Here is a 19495-nt window from a genome sequence, read left to right as displayed (position 1 = left end):
GGAGTAATTAATGCTGATTGAAGTCGGCTAGATTGGTAATCGTGCAAAGATTCTCCAAGTCTTTCTTGGGTACCAGGAAGATCTCCGAATAAAATCAGGGAGCATGAAACAAAGGATCTCTGCAACAAAATCAAGCAATGGAAGGCTGAATAGCTGACACGGGCGGGATGACGGAGGATGATTCTAATGCTCATCCCGACTTCTTAGCAAGCACCTACAGATAGTTGTCAAACTCAGTGGTGCCAAGAGTTAAGCACAAGGTACATCTAAACACTAAGTCACAAGGTGGCCAACAGCTAGGACACAGTTCGTGTGGATCTCCGCCAGTCATGAATCTCTTGCACTTCAGGCAAGCCTTCGTCACTCGAACAGAGCTCTTTGACATGATTGATTAATTCTGTAAAGACTAATAAACACACAAAAGTTGACAAAAACTTCCGGCAAATAACACGTCCGACTATTGACACAAGTAACAAAGTAAAAGTTTGGAAATTACACTTTTAAAAAAGTGAATTAAACCAAATATAGCTGTTAACAGACAGATTAAATGTGGAAGAAGGTATTCCACACAAAAAAATCCTGACCAAACCAACAGAAAAAACCAATGGCTTATATCTGACTGGTGTAAAGAAAAAAAAGATGTCTGAACGAAACCAGGGAAGGAGAAAGAAACAAGCTGCAGTTATGTGACCGGAACAGGAAGCACAGGACTCACTGGAAGATTTTAGCCATCCCATTGGCTGTTGGGATGTTTGGACCAGACTAATATCCCTCGGGGAATATGTGATTGTTTGAGGTCAGGTTAAGTAGAAAAGAAAATCATGTTAGTTTCCTCATATGCCATTGTGTAATACCCTGAGTGTAATAAAGTTCTCTTCTCATTCTTAATGGATGGCCTTCATATTTATCACAATAATATGTTCACCTGGTCACACTTTCACACAGACTGGACAGCACACCTGGTCAAATAGTGGCATAATATTTAACTGAATATAACAAGTAAATATTATTAGACTACTAATTACAAAGTTAAGTGAACTGTACTAATTTGAACTGTCATTATTACAAATGTACTAGAACTGGTTACATTAATGTTTCTAACAATTAAGGCATAAGCATTTTTGCAGTCTGTCCAAGCATTGGACAGACGCCTTTTGTGGAAGCCGGTAGTATAGGAACAGTAATCCTTACTGTTCACCAGGTACCCACAAGAGACAGACGATTTAGCTAAGTATGGGTAGTTACATATATAGGACCAGCAATCCACACCACTCACCAGGCACCCACAACAAACAGATGATTTAGTTGAAGTATGGGATCCTATTATCATCAATTAATGACATTACTTGAGAAAGTTCAGAATGTACTAATTAGGTTCCAACATTTTACTAAAAAAACAATACATGAGATTTGACATCTTAACCATGAAAGCATGCTTTTAAAAAAAAAAAAACCTCAGTCTCATGGCAAAAACGTGACAGTTGACAGGTCTGCATTGGACTTATATGCCTGAAGGGGATATTAATAACTCCAGTTTAAAAAAAATATAACAAACCGGAAAAGTGACTTATCAGTGCCAGAAACATTTCTTGTCTGTTGAAGAAAATGCAACATTTGGAGCTCATGTACATCCCAAATAGCAATTCTGCATGCCGGATCTGTCCTAAAATAGAAAATGTACATAGTTTATGAAAAACAGTTTCACAAGGTCTTACAAAACAGTTTACTTTATCACACTCCACAATAAATAATAACAAATGTGAGAAAAGTATCAAATAAGACAATATTTATTAAAACAAACTATTTTCCCTGCTCCTGAAACTTGCTTGATACAGCTGGTAGAAGTATTCCAATCTAAATCTCACCAGGTCAACATTCAAAGTCCATGTAACTTTTAACAGCACAGTTAATACTAAAAGTCCTGCCATTGGTAATATTGTTCTCATAAAATGTTGTTTCATGTGGCCAGTCAATTCCTGTCATTTACATTGTAATTTGAACAATATAATATCAGTGTACCAGCTACAACTAAGCTTGAAACATGCAGGATCCTACTAAAATAGGCTAATATTAGTGATGTTTGTGCAGAACTTGGGCAGTGAAAGACACCTTCTTATTTATTTTAAGGTTGAGAGTTGGTAGTATTTATATCCATTGATCTAACAATCACTAAAATGCTTTTCACGGTTTCAATTTTTTTCTTTATGTCACATGGATACCTGACATTGTACACATATACAATGTATTAATCTTATGACAAAACTGATCATCATATATTTATTTTTAAAATATTATATTAAATTTAATAAATGTTTAAAAACTTTGCTCTCTTGCTATATATTTGAGCCTGTATACCTACCTACCCTAATTTGTCTCACTGATGTAAATGGAACCACACAATGTCATATTCTTCTATTTGGCCATACCTATATTTATTTTAAATTCCAACTTCAAGAAGAAAAAAAAAATGTTTTTAAAACTTTCTTTATAGGACTGACCTTACAACCCCAAAACATAATAGTATTATATTATATTATAATTGTATACTTTTATATTACATCTTAACCACTATAAAGAAACTCATTATAGTTATCCTCTAAATTTTTGGGTCACTTTGAGATTTTGGGATTGGGTGCACAGTCCCAACACAAACACCCCTTGGATTTGCACCTGTGTGTCAATGCCTCATATTTTCGAGTTACACATGTTGTCCATTTCTTATTAACAGGGATGAGAATGGGGGAAAAAGAAGCTGAAACATGACATTGTCTAATGTAAGTTCACAGAACATGTCAGGTGTTTATGCTGCTTCTAGAGGGACAAGATTTCCCTATGACGGGAACACCTAAATTTTCTTAGTTTTTCATTATTATTTTTTAATGATTATTATTACAATTTAGTAAGTGTTACAGATCTTCTTTCCAAGTATATTCCAAAGTTAAATATTTACTAATTAAAGAGCAATAATTAAGTTTCCATTACTTGAATTATACAATAACGTCATCCCATTCATTTCTCGATGAACGTAAAATTATGTCGTCATGTTATATGGGCAAGTTGTCTTATTGAGCATTATTGGTTATGGACCAAAAATAATTCAAAATGATGTATAAAATGTTGGTGTTATTATTAGTAAGTATGATTCACATTTAATTATAAGTATTGTCTGTTATTTCTTTTACGTTCATCTAGGTATGAAAAAACAAATCATACACAAACTTATGTGAGAACGTAAAAGAAATAACAGACAATTCTCAATTAACTTGATAATTGAGCAATACTGGCTCATTTAATACAGAATTCTTTATAAAGTAATAATTAGATTAATACTGTCACTAATATGTTTCTTTGAGAAAATAACTGCCATTTTTTACTGGCAGGTTACTTTGGGTTTTTAACATTGTTTAATTCTGTTGATATGAAACACTTCATTTATAAATTGCATTCTTTCAACTTTGTTTAACTGTAAGTTGTGTACAGTTTTGTTTCTGGTAGTTTGTACTTTATATTTGCCATTAGTTACTTCCCTTTGAATGTCGATATTGACTTTGGAAGTATTCAGAACTTGCCAGTATTAGTTTGGATCTAAAAGTGACACCATGAGATTTCACACTGGATGCAGGAACCAGACTCAGACTTTTTTTTAGCAGTTTCAATTGTCAAATTTATTACTATTTACTACTTCTAATAAACCCATACAAGGCACACAGTAAATGAATATCACAGAAATAACAAATGCCAAAATAATGTTTACAATGTTAGAATTCATGATATACCTCACCCCCTCTAAACACATTTCTCATTGGATTTAGATGATTCACAAGACTCTGAAGAATAAATAATCAAGAGAATTCCCTGTATCTGCAGGTGAAATGTGTAATTTTTAATAAGACAAATTAAAACACTCATTTTTGTTGTTTTTATATGTAACATATTTAATAAGACAAAACACTCTTTTCTTGTTGTTTTTATATATAACAAATTTAATAATAAGACAAAACACTCTTTTCTTGTTTTTATATATAACAAATTTGATAATATGACAAAACACTCTTTTGTTGTTGTTTTTATATGTAACATATTTAATAAGACAAAACACTCTTTTCTTGTTGTTTTTATATATAACAAATTTAATAAAAAGACAAAACACTTTTTGTTTTGTTTTTATATGTAACAAATTTGATAATATGACAAAACACTCTTTTGTTGTTGTTTTTATATGTAACAGATTTAATAATAAGACAAAACACTCTTTTGTTGTTGTTTTTATATGTAACAAATTTAATAACAATACAAAACACTCTTTTGTTGTGGTTTTTATATGTAACAAATTTAATAACAATACAAAACACTCTTTTGTTGTGGTTTTTATATGTAACAAATTTAATAATAAGACAAAACACTCTTTTGTTGTGGTTTTCATATGTAACAAATTTAATTTAAAAGGTCTTCTGGAATCTGGAAAAATAGCTTAAATTCATTCCAGTTTACAGAATCATGGAGTTTTGGGGGTGCAAAATTAACATGACTGTTTTTACCAAATGTCTCCAAATATATTTGAGTTCATTTTGACTGCAGATCTTGATTCTGCATGCAAAGGTCACCATAGATACCAAATTGTGTATTTCATTTAAATAATTTAGGAGATACATGTACTTGAAGAAAATGTTTTTTAAAATGGGCCACATCTCCCTATAAGTACAGTTCACTGGACGCAAGGGCTTAATTACTCTGAACGTGCACGTTAAACCCTATGACCTAACCTTAAACTCTTTCTGAATGCTTTCATACTTATATTCAACCTTGAGATAAAGATGAACAAAATCTACTTGTTGATTTGACATCAAATAACCCAGGGATTTTCAAAATGAAAAGTAGGTATATTAAACACCTTGATGATCATATGATTATTTAATATGTAATTGATGATTGGTTTTAAATGATTGCTAAGTTAAGGTACCTGGTGGTATATACCCATATCTGTCTAGGATTCACAAGCATAAAGACGACATTGAATTCTCTACTGTAGCATACATTCAACACTGTTTGAAGTGGGGAAATACTTGGTGGTGGAAGGACAGTGGACATGTTCTTGTGGCTGCATCGGGCGAACAGACGGACACTGAAATGATTTCACATAAAGTAGTAATAACATTATAAATCATCACAGGCAATGGTTAGGCAAATGTTTGTAACCTCACTTATTCTAAACACAAAAGTAATTTAATTTTGTTTTGTTTGGGACCAAACAGAACAATTCTTGTAGATCAACTTTTCATAAAATAATAATTTGCATACCACCATTTGATATAATATCTAGAACGGTCTTTATAACTTAAATACAAACCATGTATACCGTATTTCCTCTATAATTACGACCACATTTCAATTCAATTATTTTTTAAAAACTGGCAGTGCTCGTAATTTTTCCCCAGCAAAATACAAATTTACTAGTAGGTCGTAATTTTCTAATTTGAAACCAGACGACCGAAGGCAATTATTTACAAACTGTTGTGTAGGCATTCACTATTTTCATTACATAATGTTAATTCAGGCTTGTTTTCTAAATTTTAATATAATATTCACATATATTTTATACTTGCAGAAAGAACCACGCTTTACCGTTAAGTAAACTGTCCCACATTTCATTTCTTAATCTCAGGTTACAGACCAGTGGGTGGGTAGCAAACCAACATATCAGTCTATTTATTTATTTAGATAGGGCAGCTAACACAATGCAGCATATATTACTTCTGAATCAATATTAATATGAAAAAAATAAACTTGAAAAAAAAAACCTTAAACATCTGAAATAAAAATTATTTAAATGTTGGCTGCCTTACAATTATGAATAAATTCTGAACACCTCTGGAAAGTCTGTCCGTATTTGGGTTTATAATGAGTGCATGTTATACGTGCAAATACTACTCATTTTATTGTTAATTTCACAAGTATTCAGTACCCCGTACAGGCCTCTGGCAATCACAGCTTTACTTTGCTGCTTTGTCACCTTTTAATGCATGTGATGTTTGTTTGTTTTGTTTTATTCCACATTACACTGTTTTGCTCCAGTCCTACATGTATGTATTCTGCATTGTACATTACTCTGCACCCACACTGTGGTAATACTAGTAACTGTCGTTTACAACTTCTCACATGTTATTTGTACGCATGCGTGCTCGCCAATAACAGAACATTGAATGGTTGGTAGACTTGCAAAAAAAGGTTCGTCCTTTGAGAATATTGTAAATTAAATTTTTCATTACCATCACCCCTACCACCCCACCCCCCCCCACCCCCCACCAACAACTGTAACTGATTTTTTTTTTTTTTTTTAAATATAGCAATGGTTACTTCTCGTTTGGGCAAAAATTCGTATTCGGGCATTTTTGTTTACTTTGTGATAAAATCGGCCCATGCACCACCCTACAAACATTGGAGCCCATACGCCTAGGGTGCTAATGGTTAATTATAACATAACTGACCTATGATATTTTTTGTTCGCCAATAAAAAGCCTCTGAAAAACACAGGAAGCAGAGGGGGTTGGAGGGCTCTCATCAAATTAATATACAGATCCCCAATAACCAACTCCCCTGTCGTCATATACCGACGAGTATACCGTACTTAGAGAATATATATTATCACAATGCAAAATGACAATGTCAGTCCTTAATTTTTAAAATGAAAACCGGCATATATATAATATATATACTGTTTGTGATCCAAGGAGTGGGGAGTAAGGATTTAAAATTCACCCTTGAGCTGCAAAGTGCTTTTACTTTTTAGTTCTAGTAATTAATTTTTTACTGCGAACATCGATATGCTGGTCTGCAACCACACATTGATGCTGTACCCTGTTCCACCCATCTCCCCCAAAAATGCTAGACCCGGGCCTGTGGCAGTCCTCCTAAATGTGGTGCAGGAAGGATGAAATAGATCTGTGTTGTGCTTGCATCGACCATAATACATACTGACGCATTCATGTCTCTCCCTTGCCCCACTCCCTCCCTCTGCATTAGTTATGACATGCATGTTATACGGACACAAAAATAAAACATTCTATTCGGTGAGGAATTGCAAATATGTTGTCCATTGCGGATCATGAAATACATTCAAAACACCAGGCGTGGGTGTAGTAATTTTAGGGGAGGATCAAGACTAGCGAAGTTTATTATACCTAAAACATATATTGAATTTTTATATATCTATTGCTTGAGTGTCCAGGGTGGGGGGAGGGGGGGTGGGTGTGTGGATCTCTGAAACCTCCTTTGCACACACATCTTGGCCACATGCAGCAAAGTTTACGTGTGTGCCTATACCACAGATGCGGTTAAATCGCGGCCATTTGCGTGTACATGTGGATGACAACTATTCATAAATTACTAATAAGAGAATATCCATTTGTGCTTATAAAATTAGTTGTTTCTGTCATGACCAAATTAAGTATGCCCCACACATGCAGCTTGAAATAGACATCAGTTTAGGATTGGGAGATCAAAGAACCAAAGCTAACATGAATGAAAACAATGTTTTACTGTCTTGCTTTGCATTGAGACCACAAAGTTTGTTGATTTCGTGTTACTACATTGAGGTACTAATTTTGTAACTGTTCTAGTTTCTTTGTTTTCATTTATTATTATACTTTTATCCCCGTTTGATTGACCACACACACACTTTTGACTTGAGCGTGGGCACATTAATAGCCGACTAAACTTTTTTTTTTTAAAGTCTCAACAACATGCAGGGTGGTCGAAACTTTAATTGACATATTTGTTATATTTGTCTGTGGTCGTAGTTTTAGAAGTATTTTGGCACTGATGTGCTGTAGAAAAATTCACAGTCAAAATTTTAGAGGTGTCATAATTTTAGAGGAAATACGGTAGCTATAAAGATCTAGCCTAACCCCTAAAGTACTGTTACAGTAATGTTTTTTCAGTAGACACATGGCAATACATGTAAGATCTAATATTCAGTATCTTAGTACATGTATGTATGTATGGTGTTATACATACATTTAATATATTTAAATGTTTGATATAGCTTAGTTACATTTTTAATTATATATTCATTGAAGTAGTTATATGTTTATTTTAATTTTAATTTTTATATATTAGGTCAAATTAATATCAAAAGAGATCATTTATATAAAAAAAGGCAATATGAGAGACCAGACTATTTGTACTGAATGTGTTATCTTTTTAAAATAAAGATTATGATTATTATTAACATGTATTGTTATTATCACAGTGCTTAATAAATGATATACAATCATATATATTGGCATTTATTTCATTATGAATGACTGACATTTTCATTTGTCAGTTTCTACATCATTGCATTATGACTGGCATTAAGAGACACATTTGACTTATATTTTCATGAACAGTATGGAAGTAAATAATACTGTTATTATTATATTAAAAAATCTATTAAAAAAGCACACTGTTTGTTAACAGTTTGTAAAATAGTTTTGTGATTAACTGCTCCAATAAAAACCTTTGACCAAGCACTATTTTTAGTGATGCAGATCTCTGACATTGCAAAAAGCAAACCTAGTGTTATAACGAGTAAGATGCTGACATTTTTTCACTGAGTAATAGTGCAATGAATTAATACCCCATTCATCTGGAAAGGTAAATAAATATCCAGGATAACAAACTGTATTTGTCTCAGCATACAGTAACCGTGGCGACAACAGTGACCAGACCTACTGAGTCAACTTGCTTAGTTCCTGATATTGCCATTGTCCAGTTTGAGGCACAATTTTAGTAACCATTAGGATCTAGGTACTTTAGAATGATACGGGTGTATAGTGACTTACTGTGGTGCTTGACATCAACAATTGTAGAGCGTCATATATATGACATTTTTACATGCCACATGTTGACTCTTACTTATAAAGTGCAGACCTCACTGTGAACAAAAACTGAGGGGAGTGATTAACTCCTCCCCTAACTTAGATTATGGGAGCCATTTAAGATATGACCATACAAATATCACATAAATTCACATGCTAAGGAGAGATAAAAATGACTTTCCTTCACACCTTCTCCTTTAAAATTGGTAATAAAATGGTTCACCTCCGACTGATTACTATAAAGATAAACCGTTTAGTCATAGTGCACTGGTACATGTATGCATACATATACACACATGCAAGCACATCTTTTATAAACAGCAATGTTGAAAATGAAGTTACTGAGACAGAAAAATGTGTTATGGTTTAAACTTTACTCTGCCAATAGATACATGTAATTATAATCCATGTTACCAAATATAACACAATGACAAGAATGCACAGAACTCAGAAGTAAACACCTCGAGACATCTGGTGGGGTTCCCCATTAAATCAAAATATTCCAAATATACCTGCTATCACTGCTAGTTGCAACCACCCTGGTGGTTTTGTTTTCACTGCCAACTAGGGACAAGCTTGTCACTTTGTTATGTGCCATGCTCCAGAACTGGAAGAAGTAATTGAGGGACCACATAGTGATGCTGCGAGCTGTGGCTAAATACAGAAGCTGATCATCTGTGAGACCCATCCAGAGCACTCCATCTGCAGAAACCACCATGCTGAAACAACATCAATGTTACAGTCACCAAACATAACAGCAGCAACCAAGTGTGCATGATCTCATCAATTATATAAGTTACATGTCAAACTGAAAATACTACCAATCACTTCAAATTGCACAAGACCTTTTCATTCAGTATATAAGGAAAATGTATTACCTCAGCAGACGCTCATAACCAAGGAAATATCAAAATATTATATTGGTTTAACAATATTATTCATCAATTTGGTACTTATAAATCAATGATTTTGTTAGTACTAAATACACAATGACATCACATACTTTAATGCATTTGCCTCTCAGTTTTTATTGTTAACTTTGTAATAAAATATTATTTTAATACAATTAATTACACATTCTTAACAGATTAAAGAGAATATTGTATTTTTAATGTATCTGTCATTATGAATAAAATACAAAGTTATAGCAATACTCAGAATAGTGTGTAAAGTTGTTATATTGTTTTTCTATACATACATTTATGGTTATATAAAAAATAAAGGGACTGTGTGTGTGTGTGTGTGTGTGTGTGTGTGTGTGTGTGTGTGTGTGCATTGGATGAGCATTCATAGGTGTAACTACAAACCAACTTTTATTAATCTATGACTTGTAGTTTGTGAGAAATGCCGTTCAAATGGAACTGCAAAAACTTAACATTGAGCTAAATGCTGAAGTATTTTAATTAAAAATTAGTAAAATATTAAAACAAAATTTAACATGCATTTAGATGAACATTCACAGATGCAACTATATGTATATACCAAGTTTCATTGAGCTAGGATTTTGAGCTAAATGCAAAGACATACCGTATTTTGTGACATATACAGCATTGCACCCTTTATAAGTAATCCTGTTTCTAATTTGTATGTCAGTTGAAGTATTCATGGATCAATGAACTCAGACATTTATTAGTAGTTGGTGAGATGCAGTTTACTAAACATACTTGTATGTATCTGCAATAGATATTTATCTTTAAAGACAATGGTTTAGGCCTATATGTAACTCTAAAATAAAATGAATATTGACAAATGCACTTACTCTTTCTTGTAATACTTGATGGCTTTGGATATAGACTTGGTATTAAATTATACCATATCCGAGAATATGTAGCTTCCAATAAAGAGTACTGATACATCTTATTGTGTTTGTTTATAAAGTCATCATATGAAACATGGATGTGTTTCTGCACTAACATATTTTCATAATCACGTTCATGTAACCTCTGATGCATGCACAATCTTTTGTGACCATTAAAAAAATATCCGAGACTTGAGAGGACCCGATAATTAAGTTCAGCAATTTCATGATGTTGATTTGCTACTGCAATAATGATTTATTATTAATGAACATTGGGCAACACTTCTTGTAATTTCAACTCATCAAAAGTTCAATGATTGTACAATGATCGCATACACTACAATTTTAAAACAGTTTACATATATTTTATTCTTTCTAACTCTAATAGTGCAAAGCTGTCTCTTATTTTGTTTCTATTGTTTTCCTGTGTCTTTGGTATTGTCAGCTTGGGTTGTGTTCACCCTCAACTCGTGTTCAGGCCAGTAGTAAGCTCATCTATTGTTTCTTTTGTTACCTGGTGTTTTCTGGAGTCAGAGACTTTTAAACATTTAAGCAAGACAAAGGTGTTTTTCTGTATTGCAACTTTTCCATTTGATCAAGTTCTGCACGGCACAGTTATTAACAGCACAGGTAAATACAAACATATATTTTAAGAAATAACCATGTGTTTTAAGTAGTAAACTAGATTAGTGTATGCATATTTTATGATAAGCCTTAAATTAGAACTTAGCATGTGTAAGCAGTTGATTAAACTTATTCTATAGCGAACGAGTTAAAGTAGTGTTTAATAATGTTTATAATTATATAGGAATATTTGATTAGGTTTGATAATACAAATAAGTAAATAACTAAATCAGTTATTAATCTACTTTATTATTAAGTGTATATATGAATATATTCTATGTGTATATTTTATGTGCTCCTATTTATAAGTGGTATTTTGTTGACAGGTTATCAATGATGTAGCACAACCAGCATCATTATTCAAATGTCTGTAGGTTAAATATTTACTTATAATCATAAACATTATACACATGTGTGTTATGGAATACGCAGACGTGTTTATTTGTATAGTTAGTTTATAACGTGCTTAGCACATGCTTATAGCAATGATGTGATAATTAAATTAACCTTTGAATTATAATTATATTTGATTTGAGTCTGAATTGAAATGTATGTGTGTTAAATGTACATTAGCAATATAATATTGAAGTAAATTGTACTTAACCTGGAAAATGTAACTGATTTTATGTTCTTTTGTTATTCCAGGGTCGTTATAGAGATAGATATTTGTGTGAGAATGTTTTTATAAACATCGGGATCTTCACATCCCTCCAGGTGATCCCTGAATAAAGACCTTAAACCCCAGCTGAAGTCTTCTGTGCTATATATAGAACCTTCAGTAACATTGGAGCCTATGTAGGGACTTTCATTCTGTACTTTCGACTTTCAAGCGGTCTTCTGAACGATGAGGTTGTTCTGCGAGAAGGTGGTGATTTTTCTCCCCCCCCCCCACCCTGGGAGCTGTAATGCGTGAACTTGGCTCACTGGCCAAGTACCGCATTGAGCACAATGGGGACAACACGACAGTAACACTGTGCTACAGTGTTACTAGATCACCCACAGCTACTGGAAGAAGAAGGAGGCGGCGACCCAAGTCTTCACAGGAAGCGGACGTGACCAGCAGGAGCGACACAGGGTGACCCAAACCCGGTGGCTAAACCACCGGGGGTGGATCATTCTGCACGACCGCCCGCAGTGACTCGACCCAAATACTCGCCAGGAGCAGACCAGGAGGGACCAAAGCTGTCAGCTCAATTGACAGTGGCGATCCCTCCTGTCGACCCACTGGTGGATATGGACACGGGACACGTAATTATTACTGAGCCCCCTGCCAGCCCACCAGCACCTCCGACTGTTGTTGTTGCTACAGCGACCAGAACTCAAGAGGAGAAAGGTTTCGTTGACGTCCGATCCGGAACCATCAGACTCCTCTAACTGGTCGCTCGTCTGCAACCAATTACCAGCCAAGTACAGGGATGCGGTCATCGGAGAATACTCAGACACCACTCACCTGACGGGACCTTGGTTCGAACAACATTGGTGCAGAGTTCCCAATAGTCAAGGGAAATACCAGATCCAACTTGGATCTCACGAAACCATCGACCACTTATTTGTGACTGGCTACCAGGACGGTCTCTACAGGCAAGGCTACCTGACCCGAGAGATGCCCAACGCCACGATACAACGCATACTAAAGATCGTACTCCGGGCTATCTACAAGGGAGCCGTCAAAAGAAACCATAAGCTGTTTGTTGCGGCCCTTCTTCACTTTAAGCCTGGAGAGACCATCAACTCGCCATGAGTCCTGCTGCGCCAACCTTAACTAGGACAGGTAACAACCTCCTTTTTGGGCTAGTTGGACTTTAAACGTTTTTGAAGCTGTTCAAAATTCTTATGTTTATTTTTTTATAAATAGTCTGACGCATTTTATTTTGGCGCCCGATCAATTGCTCAAAATCACCTTAAAACCTTTTCGGCCGAGCAGTCATAAACTTTTGGGTCTAAATTTAGAGTCCAGACATGTTTTTGGATGCAGTTACTCTTTGTAGACTTAGGTAATTGACAGGCTTCACTGAGGAATCGAAATTCAGCCAATCAGAGCACGGCTCCCACTCGGTGTTACTTTAGGTCTGCGAAGTGTCTGCTATTTGGTCCGCGCTCGCGTTGACTTTACTAAATGGCTTTTTTCCAAATTCCGCCCACCTCAAACTTACCCCGCTCCGGAGTTAGTCACTGGCGAAGTCAGAGGCTAATTCCGTAGTGGGCGTGCCTGAACCTTCGTGGATAGGGGCACGTAAATATAGTTGCCCATTGCCCATATGTAGGGACCCTTGGGATATCATGTGATCAATCCTATGACTACTGTGGATCCAAACAGTGTTCTAACTTGTGACTGGTTGTTATTTTCATCTTGTAACTTTTGTGCAATGTGACTCTTGTGATTCGAGACTGTGTTCCACCATGTGATCATGCGACTATGCAACTGCTAGTGATTTTGTTTTTGTTTACTTTTATGATGTGACATTCTGTGAACTTTGACATTCATTGACATTTATGAAGAACTGATTTGTTTTTATCCAGTTTGATTTTAAAAACATTTCAGTGACAGCTAAAGAGACTATTGATTGTGTGTTGTTTTATTCATGTGTTTGGTGTGGAATGTCTGCACTCGTGAGTATTATATATATATTATGCTGTTGATATTTTCTTATTCATTTGTTTATTTTCTTAGCCTATTTATATAATTGTTACTCACAGTTGGCTGCAGAGAAAAAAAAATTCTGAACTTTTTGATTATGTATTCATAAAGTACATGTAGTAACTGATTATTTTTTTGTTTTGTTTTGATTAATTATTTATTTATTGGTTTTATTTTTGGAAAATTAATTTAGAATTGATTTAATAATGTATTATTTTGTGGCTTTAAAAATAAAATAAAAAAATGAATTGGTAATAAGTGTTTGAAGACAGTTTAGATTTAAATATTAGTAACATAATTTTTGTTTGACATTAAAATAAATTTAATTTTATTAACTTGTGTTTGATTATTTAAATTTAAATTTGAATTTAGTTTTTAGTTTAGTTTAGCTTTGTTTATTTTTGTTTTGTTAAACAGTACGTATCTATCTTCATATACTAATATAACTCTTAAAGGGATATTGTCTCTAAAGATATATACACACTTGTATAATTACATTTGCTTTCACTTTAATTTAATTTATTTACTTTGACAAACTTTTGTTTTGTTTTTGAACTCTCCATTTAAATAGATTTAAGGTTGCTATTTAATAGTTTGACATATTTAGTTTTCTGTTTAGATAATGTGCTCAGTCGATTCTTGCTTTTTCCTCAAACAGCAAGCGATGAAGCAAGACGTGTGTGCCTGCTCTCTTGAGTTACCCCCCCACCTTGGGGGACTCATTGCTAGTTACGGGAAGTTAATGGAATACCGCGTCACGCACACCGGGTCACGGGCAACCGTGACCTTGGTGTACGGTGACCCGGTTACGAAGCCTACCAGGAAGAGAAGAAGGAGGAAGACGGACACGCCAGGGGCGGACCGGGGGAGGACAAAACCGGCAGCTCAACTGCCGGCGGCGACCTTTCCCGTAGTTCACCCCCGAGACCAGACGATCCAGCCCAGCCGGATCTACCTGTCGACTTGCCAGAGGCGGACCCCGACCTGAACCAGGCCGTGATGGAATCGCCCCCTACAACTCCACAGACTTCAGCTCCCGGGACTCCAGCGTTGCCACCTACACCTAGGAAGAGTGCCGCCGTAGAGTCCCAGGCCCGTCTTGTGGCCGTTGGAAAGCGGAAAGCGATTGCGTCCCCAGGCGACCAACCAGTCAAGCCAAGCCCGCCGACACCGCCTACAGCTTCAGCAGAAGATCCTCCCTCTGGACAGCCTTGGTCACTCCAGGCCGGCAAGTTACCAACTCGCTATTCCAGGCTCGTCAAGACTAACATTGGGGATGTTTGTCGGCTACTCTGTGAACCCAGACAAGAAACGTACGAACCTCTACCACTAACTGATGGAGAATACATGGTGCGCAGGATCACGATGCAGGATGGGCGTGGGATTTGTCTCACCGTCCGCCGGAGGGGACTTTTCCACCAAGGACTGCTTCTCGATGAAATGGACAACCCGACCATCCACCGCATCATAAAGACCGTTGCCTGGGAAGACTACCGTCCTATCACCGAGATTATCGCAGAGTCCACATACCGGCAAGTCCTCCACCATCTTGATGCATCTCTGTTCATCGCTTCTCCTTGACGACATCCCCGCTAACAACCTTTCCTAGGACAGGTAACAACCTCCTTTTTGGGCTAGTTAGACTTTAAACGTTTTAGAAGCAGTTCAAAATTCTTATGTTTATTTTTTTTATAAATAGTCTAACGCATTTTATTTTGGCATCCGATCAATTGCTCAAAATCACCTTAAAAACCTTTTGGCCGAGCAGTCTTAACTATTTTGGGTAAAATTTTAGAGTCCAGACATGTTTTTGGAGGCAGTTACTCTTTGTAGACTTAGGTAAAATACAGGCTTCACCGAGGAATCGAAATTCAGCCAATCAGAGCACGGCTCCCACTCGGTGTTACTTCAAGTTTGCGAAGTGTCTGCTATTTGGTCCGCGCTCGCGTTGACTTTACTAAATGGCTTTTTTCCAAATTCCGCCCACCTCAAACTTACCACCACCCCCCCCCCCCCCCGCTCCGGAGTTAGTCACTGGCGAAGTCAGAGGCTAAATCCGTAGTGGGCGTGCCTGAACCTTCGTGGATAGGGGCACGTTAATAGAGTTGCCCATTGCCCATTAGATAATGTGATTCTTAGTTATGTTTATTACTTCAGTCAGTGCTTAATAAATAGTGCATTCAATTTGAATCACTCTTTGTTAATAACAGATTTTTTCAGATTAATTAATGTATGTAACTCCCATTTGTAATTTAGCTCACCCACTTTGATTGTAACTGTACAGGTATATAGCAACACATATACATGTAGTATAAGCATTATGAATCTTTGAATAATTATGTGTTTACAGACTTGAACTTATTATTTGTATTTTGCTGATGTCTGTTTACTGGTTAATCATTTGTGTTTGATATTTATATTTTGTTGAAAAATGTCATGATGCTTGTTGTTGTTATAGTTTTTATAGCTATAGGTACCGGTACCAACTTAGTTTACATCAATTCAGTTGACTGACTTAGTTTGATATAAAGTTTAAGTAATTTAGTGACCGTTATGTAGGCAATTACCATTTAGTATATAAATATAAATTTTAAACATATGTAATACTAAGCCAAAGTTATTTCAAGATTTATAAAATAACTTTATTGAATTTAAAAAAAATTCTTTTTTTTTAATTAGACAATTATAAATTTAGGGAACCGTCACTTTGAATAAATAGGTTATAATTAGTTGTAAATTCAGACTTAAATTATAATTTAGCTATTTATAAGTAGGGTTTGTATTTATTTAAAACAAAACAAAATTCAAATAGTTTATATATTAGATATGTGCACATTATTAACATATTTAGATATTTGCACTTAGTTTTTATTTCAGGATGATTTGGTTTTTGTGGTTGGCTGATATTTCTTCACTCTGATTTTTATCCCTTCTTTTCAGTTGTTCTTAAGTCTAGAAAGCTTACTTATGTAAGACTTCCACTTTTTGTTTTCTTAATACAGATTATTTCCATCATACATTGAAATACACACACGCACACACACACACGCACACACACATGCACACACACACACACACACACACACACACACACACACACACACACACACACACACACACCACAATCATGGAGTAGCAATGTATTTGGTTTAAATTTTATATTTGACCCAGAAACGTATTTTAGAAGCTTGTTTTTCAAGTTTCTAAAGTTTGAATGAATTTTTGTTTTCAGGTTTTGCTACTCAGATAACTACAAGGTATTTGTAGGTTTTAGTTGGTCACTGTACATTTCACATTTCTTTTTATTTTGTGTACATTGATTTGCAGGTATGTTTAGATTGTTGGGAGATAGTCATTCAGTGTAGATTATTTGATGTTTGGAGGTAGTTGTTTTCTTTCATTGTTAGTAATATATGATGGGGGACTACAATCCAGAAGTTATTCGACAACTGAAAGAGGCGATACTCCAACTTTCAACCAAGTTGGATCGATTCGAACAGCAACTGAATGAGGCTGAAACAGATTTTTCTCTCCTCGAAGTCACCACCCTCCACCCCAACACCCACTTCAGACCATTTTGCTTATGCATCTGAGGATAGACTTCCTCAATGCTATAGGTGTTTACAGTATGGTCATATCCAGATGGCATGCAGGGTACGACTAGATCACTCCAGACGATTTCAACAGGAAAATGTTAACATTCCTGTTTGTAATAATATGTCTGTCAGACATCGTGGTTTACCAGATGGTCTTGTTGGTGATACTAGCGAGGTGACTGTTAGCATTGATGGACATATTTGTAGAGGTCTCCTTGATACTGGGTCAACTGTTTCCACTACCAGTGAGACATTTTACAAAAAGTTTCTTTCTCATTTGACAGTTCATCCATTGGAAACTTTGTTGGACATTGAATGTGCCGATGGAGAAAGTTTACCATATCAAGGATATGTGGAAGCAACTCTTATTTTTAAGGGTCTTCTTTCAGAAACTCCTTATCATTCTTTATTGCTAGTTGTTCCAGATAGCAGGTACAACAGTGATGTTCCAGTTTTGATTGGTACCAACATATTGACACCAGCTCTTGATGAATGGTGCAAAGAGTATGGAACTCACTTTCTGCAGTGTGCCAATCTGCAAACTTTTTATTTAGCTTTCAGGGCAATTGTTTTGCAGGAAAAGGAGTTGACTCGTAACAAGTTTAGGTTGGGACTTGTGCGAAGTGTTGCTACCAGCAACATCATCATTCCACCAAACTGTAATTGTGAGAGGTTACATAGACAGGAAGGTTCCTTATAGGAATGTTTGTGCTGCACTCCATCCTACCCAGCATTCAGTTATATCAGAACTGGATGTCTCGCCTGCTATTCTGAGTTACAGTTTTCAGTGTAGCTCTGTGGTGGATGTTCCAGTGGCTAACAGCACTACCCAGACAGTGGTTATACCACCAAGAGGTCTTCTGTGTGAACTTCAACCAATCATGATTGAAGATCTTTCATTCGACATCACCGAAGATGAGAAGTACATTTTGGAGAAAATGACTTTGTCTTCAGATATACTTACTGAAGAGGAGCTGAAGCAAGGCATTAGTCTCATTCTCCAATATCAGGATATTTTTTCTAAAGGTGATTTAGATATTGGATTCTGCCCCAAGGTGAAGCACCACATTGATTTATTGGATGAAATTCCTTTCAAGATGCGGCACCGATGCATTCCGCCTTCTATGTTCAACGAGGTAAAGCACCATCTTCATCAGTTGCTTGCTAGTGGTGTTATCAGGCGATCATATAGTCCCTGGGCATCACCAGTTGTCATTGCTAGAAAGCCCGATAATTCTTTGCGGATGTGCATTGACTATCGGCTTCTAAATGCACGAACTGTTAAAGATTTATATGCATTCCCTCGCATTGAAGAAATCTTTGACTCTTTAGCTGGAAATACAATCTTCAGTGTTTTGGATATGAAGAGTGGCTATCACCAGGTGGAAATAGAGGAAGAACATAAACCCAGAACTGCGTTTACAGTTGGTCCTCTGGGGTTCTATGAATACAACAGGATGGGTTTTGGCTTTACCAATTCACCAGCAACATACCAGTGCCTGATGGAAGACTGTCTTGGTGATCTCCACCTAAAGATTTGTATGATCTACATTGATGACGTGATCATTTTTTCGAACAGTTATGAACAACATTTAGAGAGGATGGAACTTGCCTTTAAGAAACTTAGAGAGAATGACCTCAAGCTTTCGCCAAAGAAATGTAAATTCTTCCAGAGTGAAGTCAAGTATGTGGGACATATTGTTTCTGCAGATGGTATCAAACCAGATCCAGGGAAGATTGACAAGATTGTTAATTGGCCAGCACTGACAAATCCAGACCAGGTTCGTCAGTTACTTGGATTTGCTGGATACTATAGAAAGTATGTAAAGAACTTTTCTAGAATAGCTCGGCCTTTAACAGACTTGCTTCCACCTACTAACATGAAGAAGGGCAAGAGGAACAAGAAACATGATTACACTCCTTCTTCTTGGTATTGGGGTCCAGAACAGCAGAATGCTTTTGACAACTTGAAGACCGCTCT

At 35.8% G+C, this 19495-nt stretch overlaps 1 protein-coding gene across 3 annotated transcripts in view; it reads right to left on the bottom strand.

Annotated features, from left to right (window-relative positions):
• The window catches only part of LOC121368244, a 174830-nt gene that overhangs the window by 114188 nt on the left and 41147 nt on the right, over positions 1-19495 (bottom strand). For all 3 annotated transcript variants that reach the window (XM_041492886.1, XM_041492888.1, XM_041492887.1), the window contains 3 exons: positions 9371-9577; positions 4961-5122; positions 1556-1663 (listed from right to left, as the gene is read on the bottom strand). In XM_041492886.1, the coding sequence (XP_041348820.1) occupies positions 1556-1663; positions 4961-5122; positions 9371-9577 (477 nt within the window). The remainder of the gene's footprint in view (positions 1-1555; positions 1664-4960; positions 5123-9370; positions 9578-19495) is intronic.

This window comes from Gigantopelta aegis, chromosome 3, assembly GCF_016097555.1.
Source record: "Gigantopelta aegis isolate Gae_Host chromosome 3, Gae_host_genome, whole genome shotgun sequence".
Classification (NCBI taxonomy): domain Eukaryota; kingdom Metazoa; phylum Mollusca; class Gastropoda; order Neomphalida; family Peltospiridae; genus Gigantopelta; species Gigantopelta aegis.
Note: the sequence above shows the minus strand (reverse complement) of the source record. Positions and strands in the feature narration are given on the sequence as shown.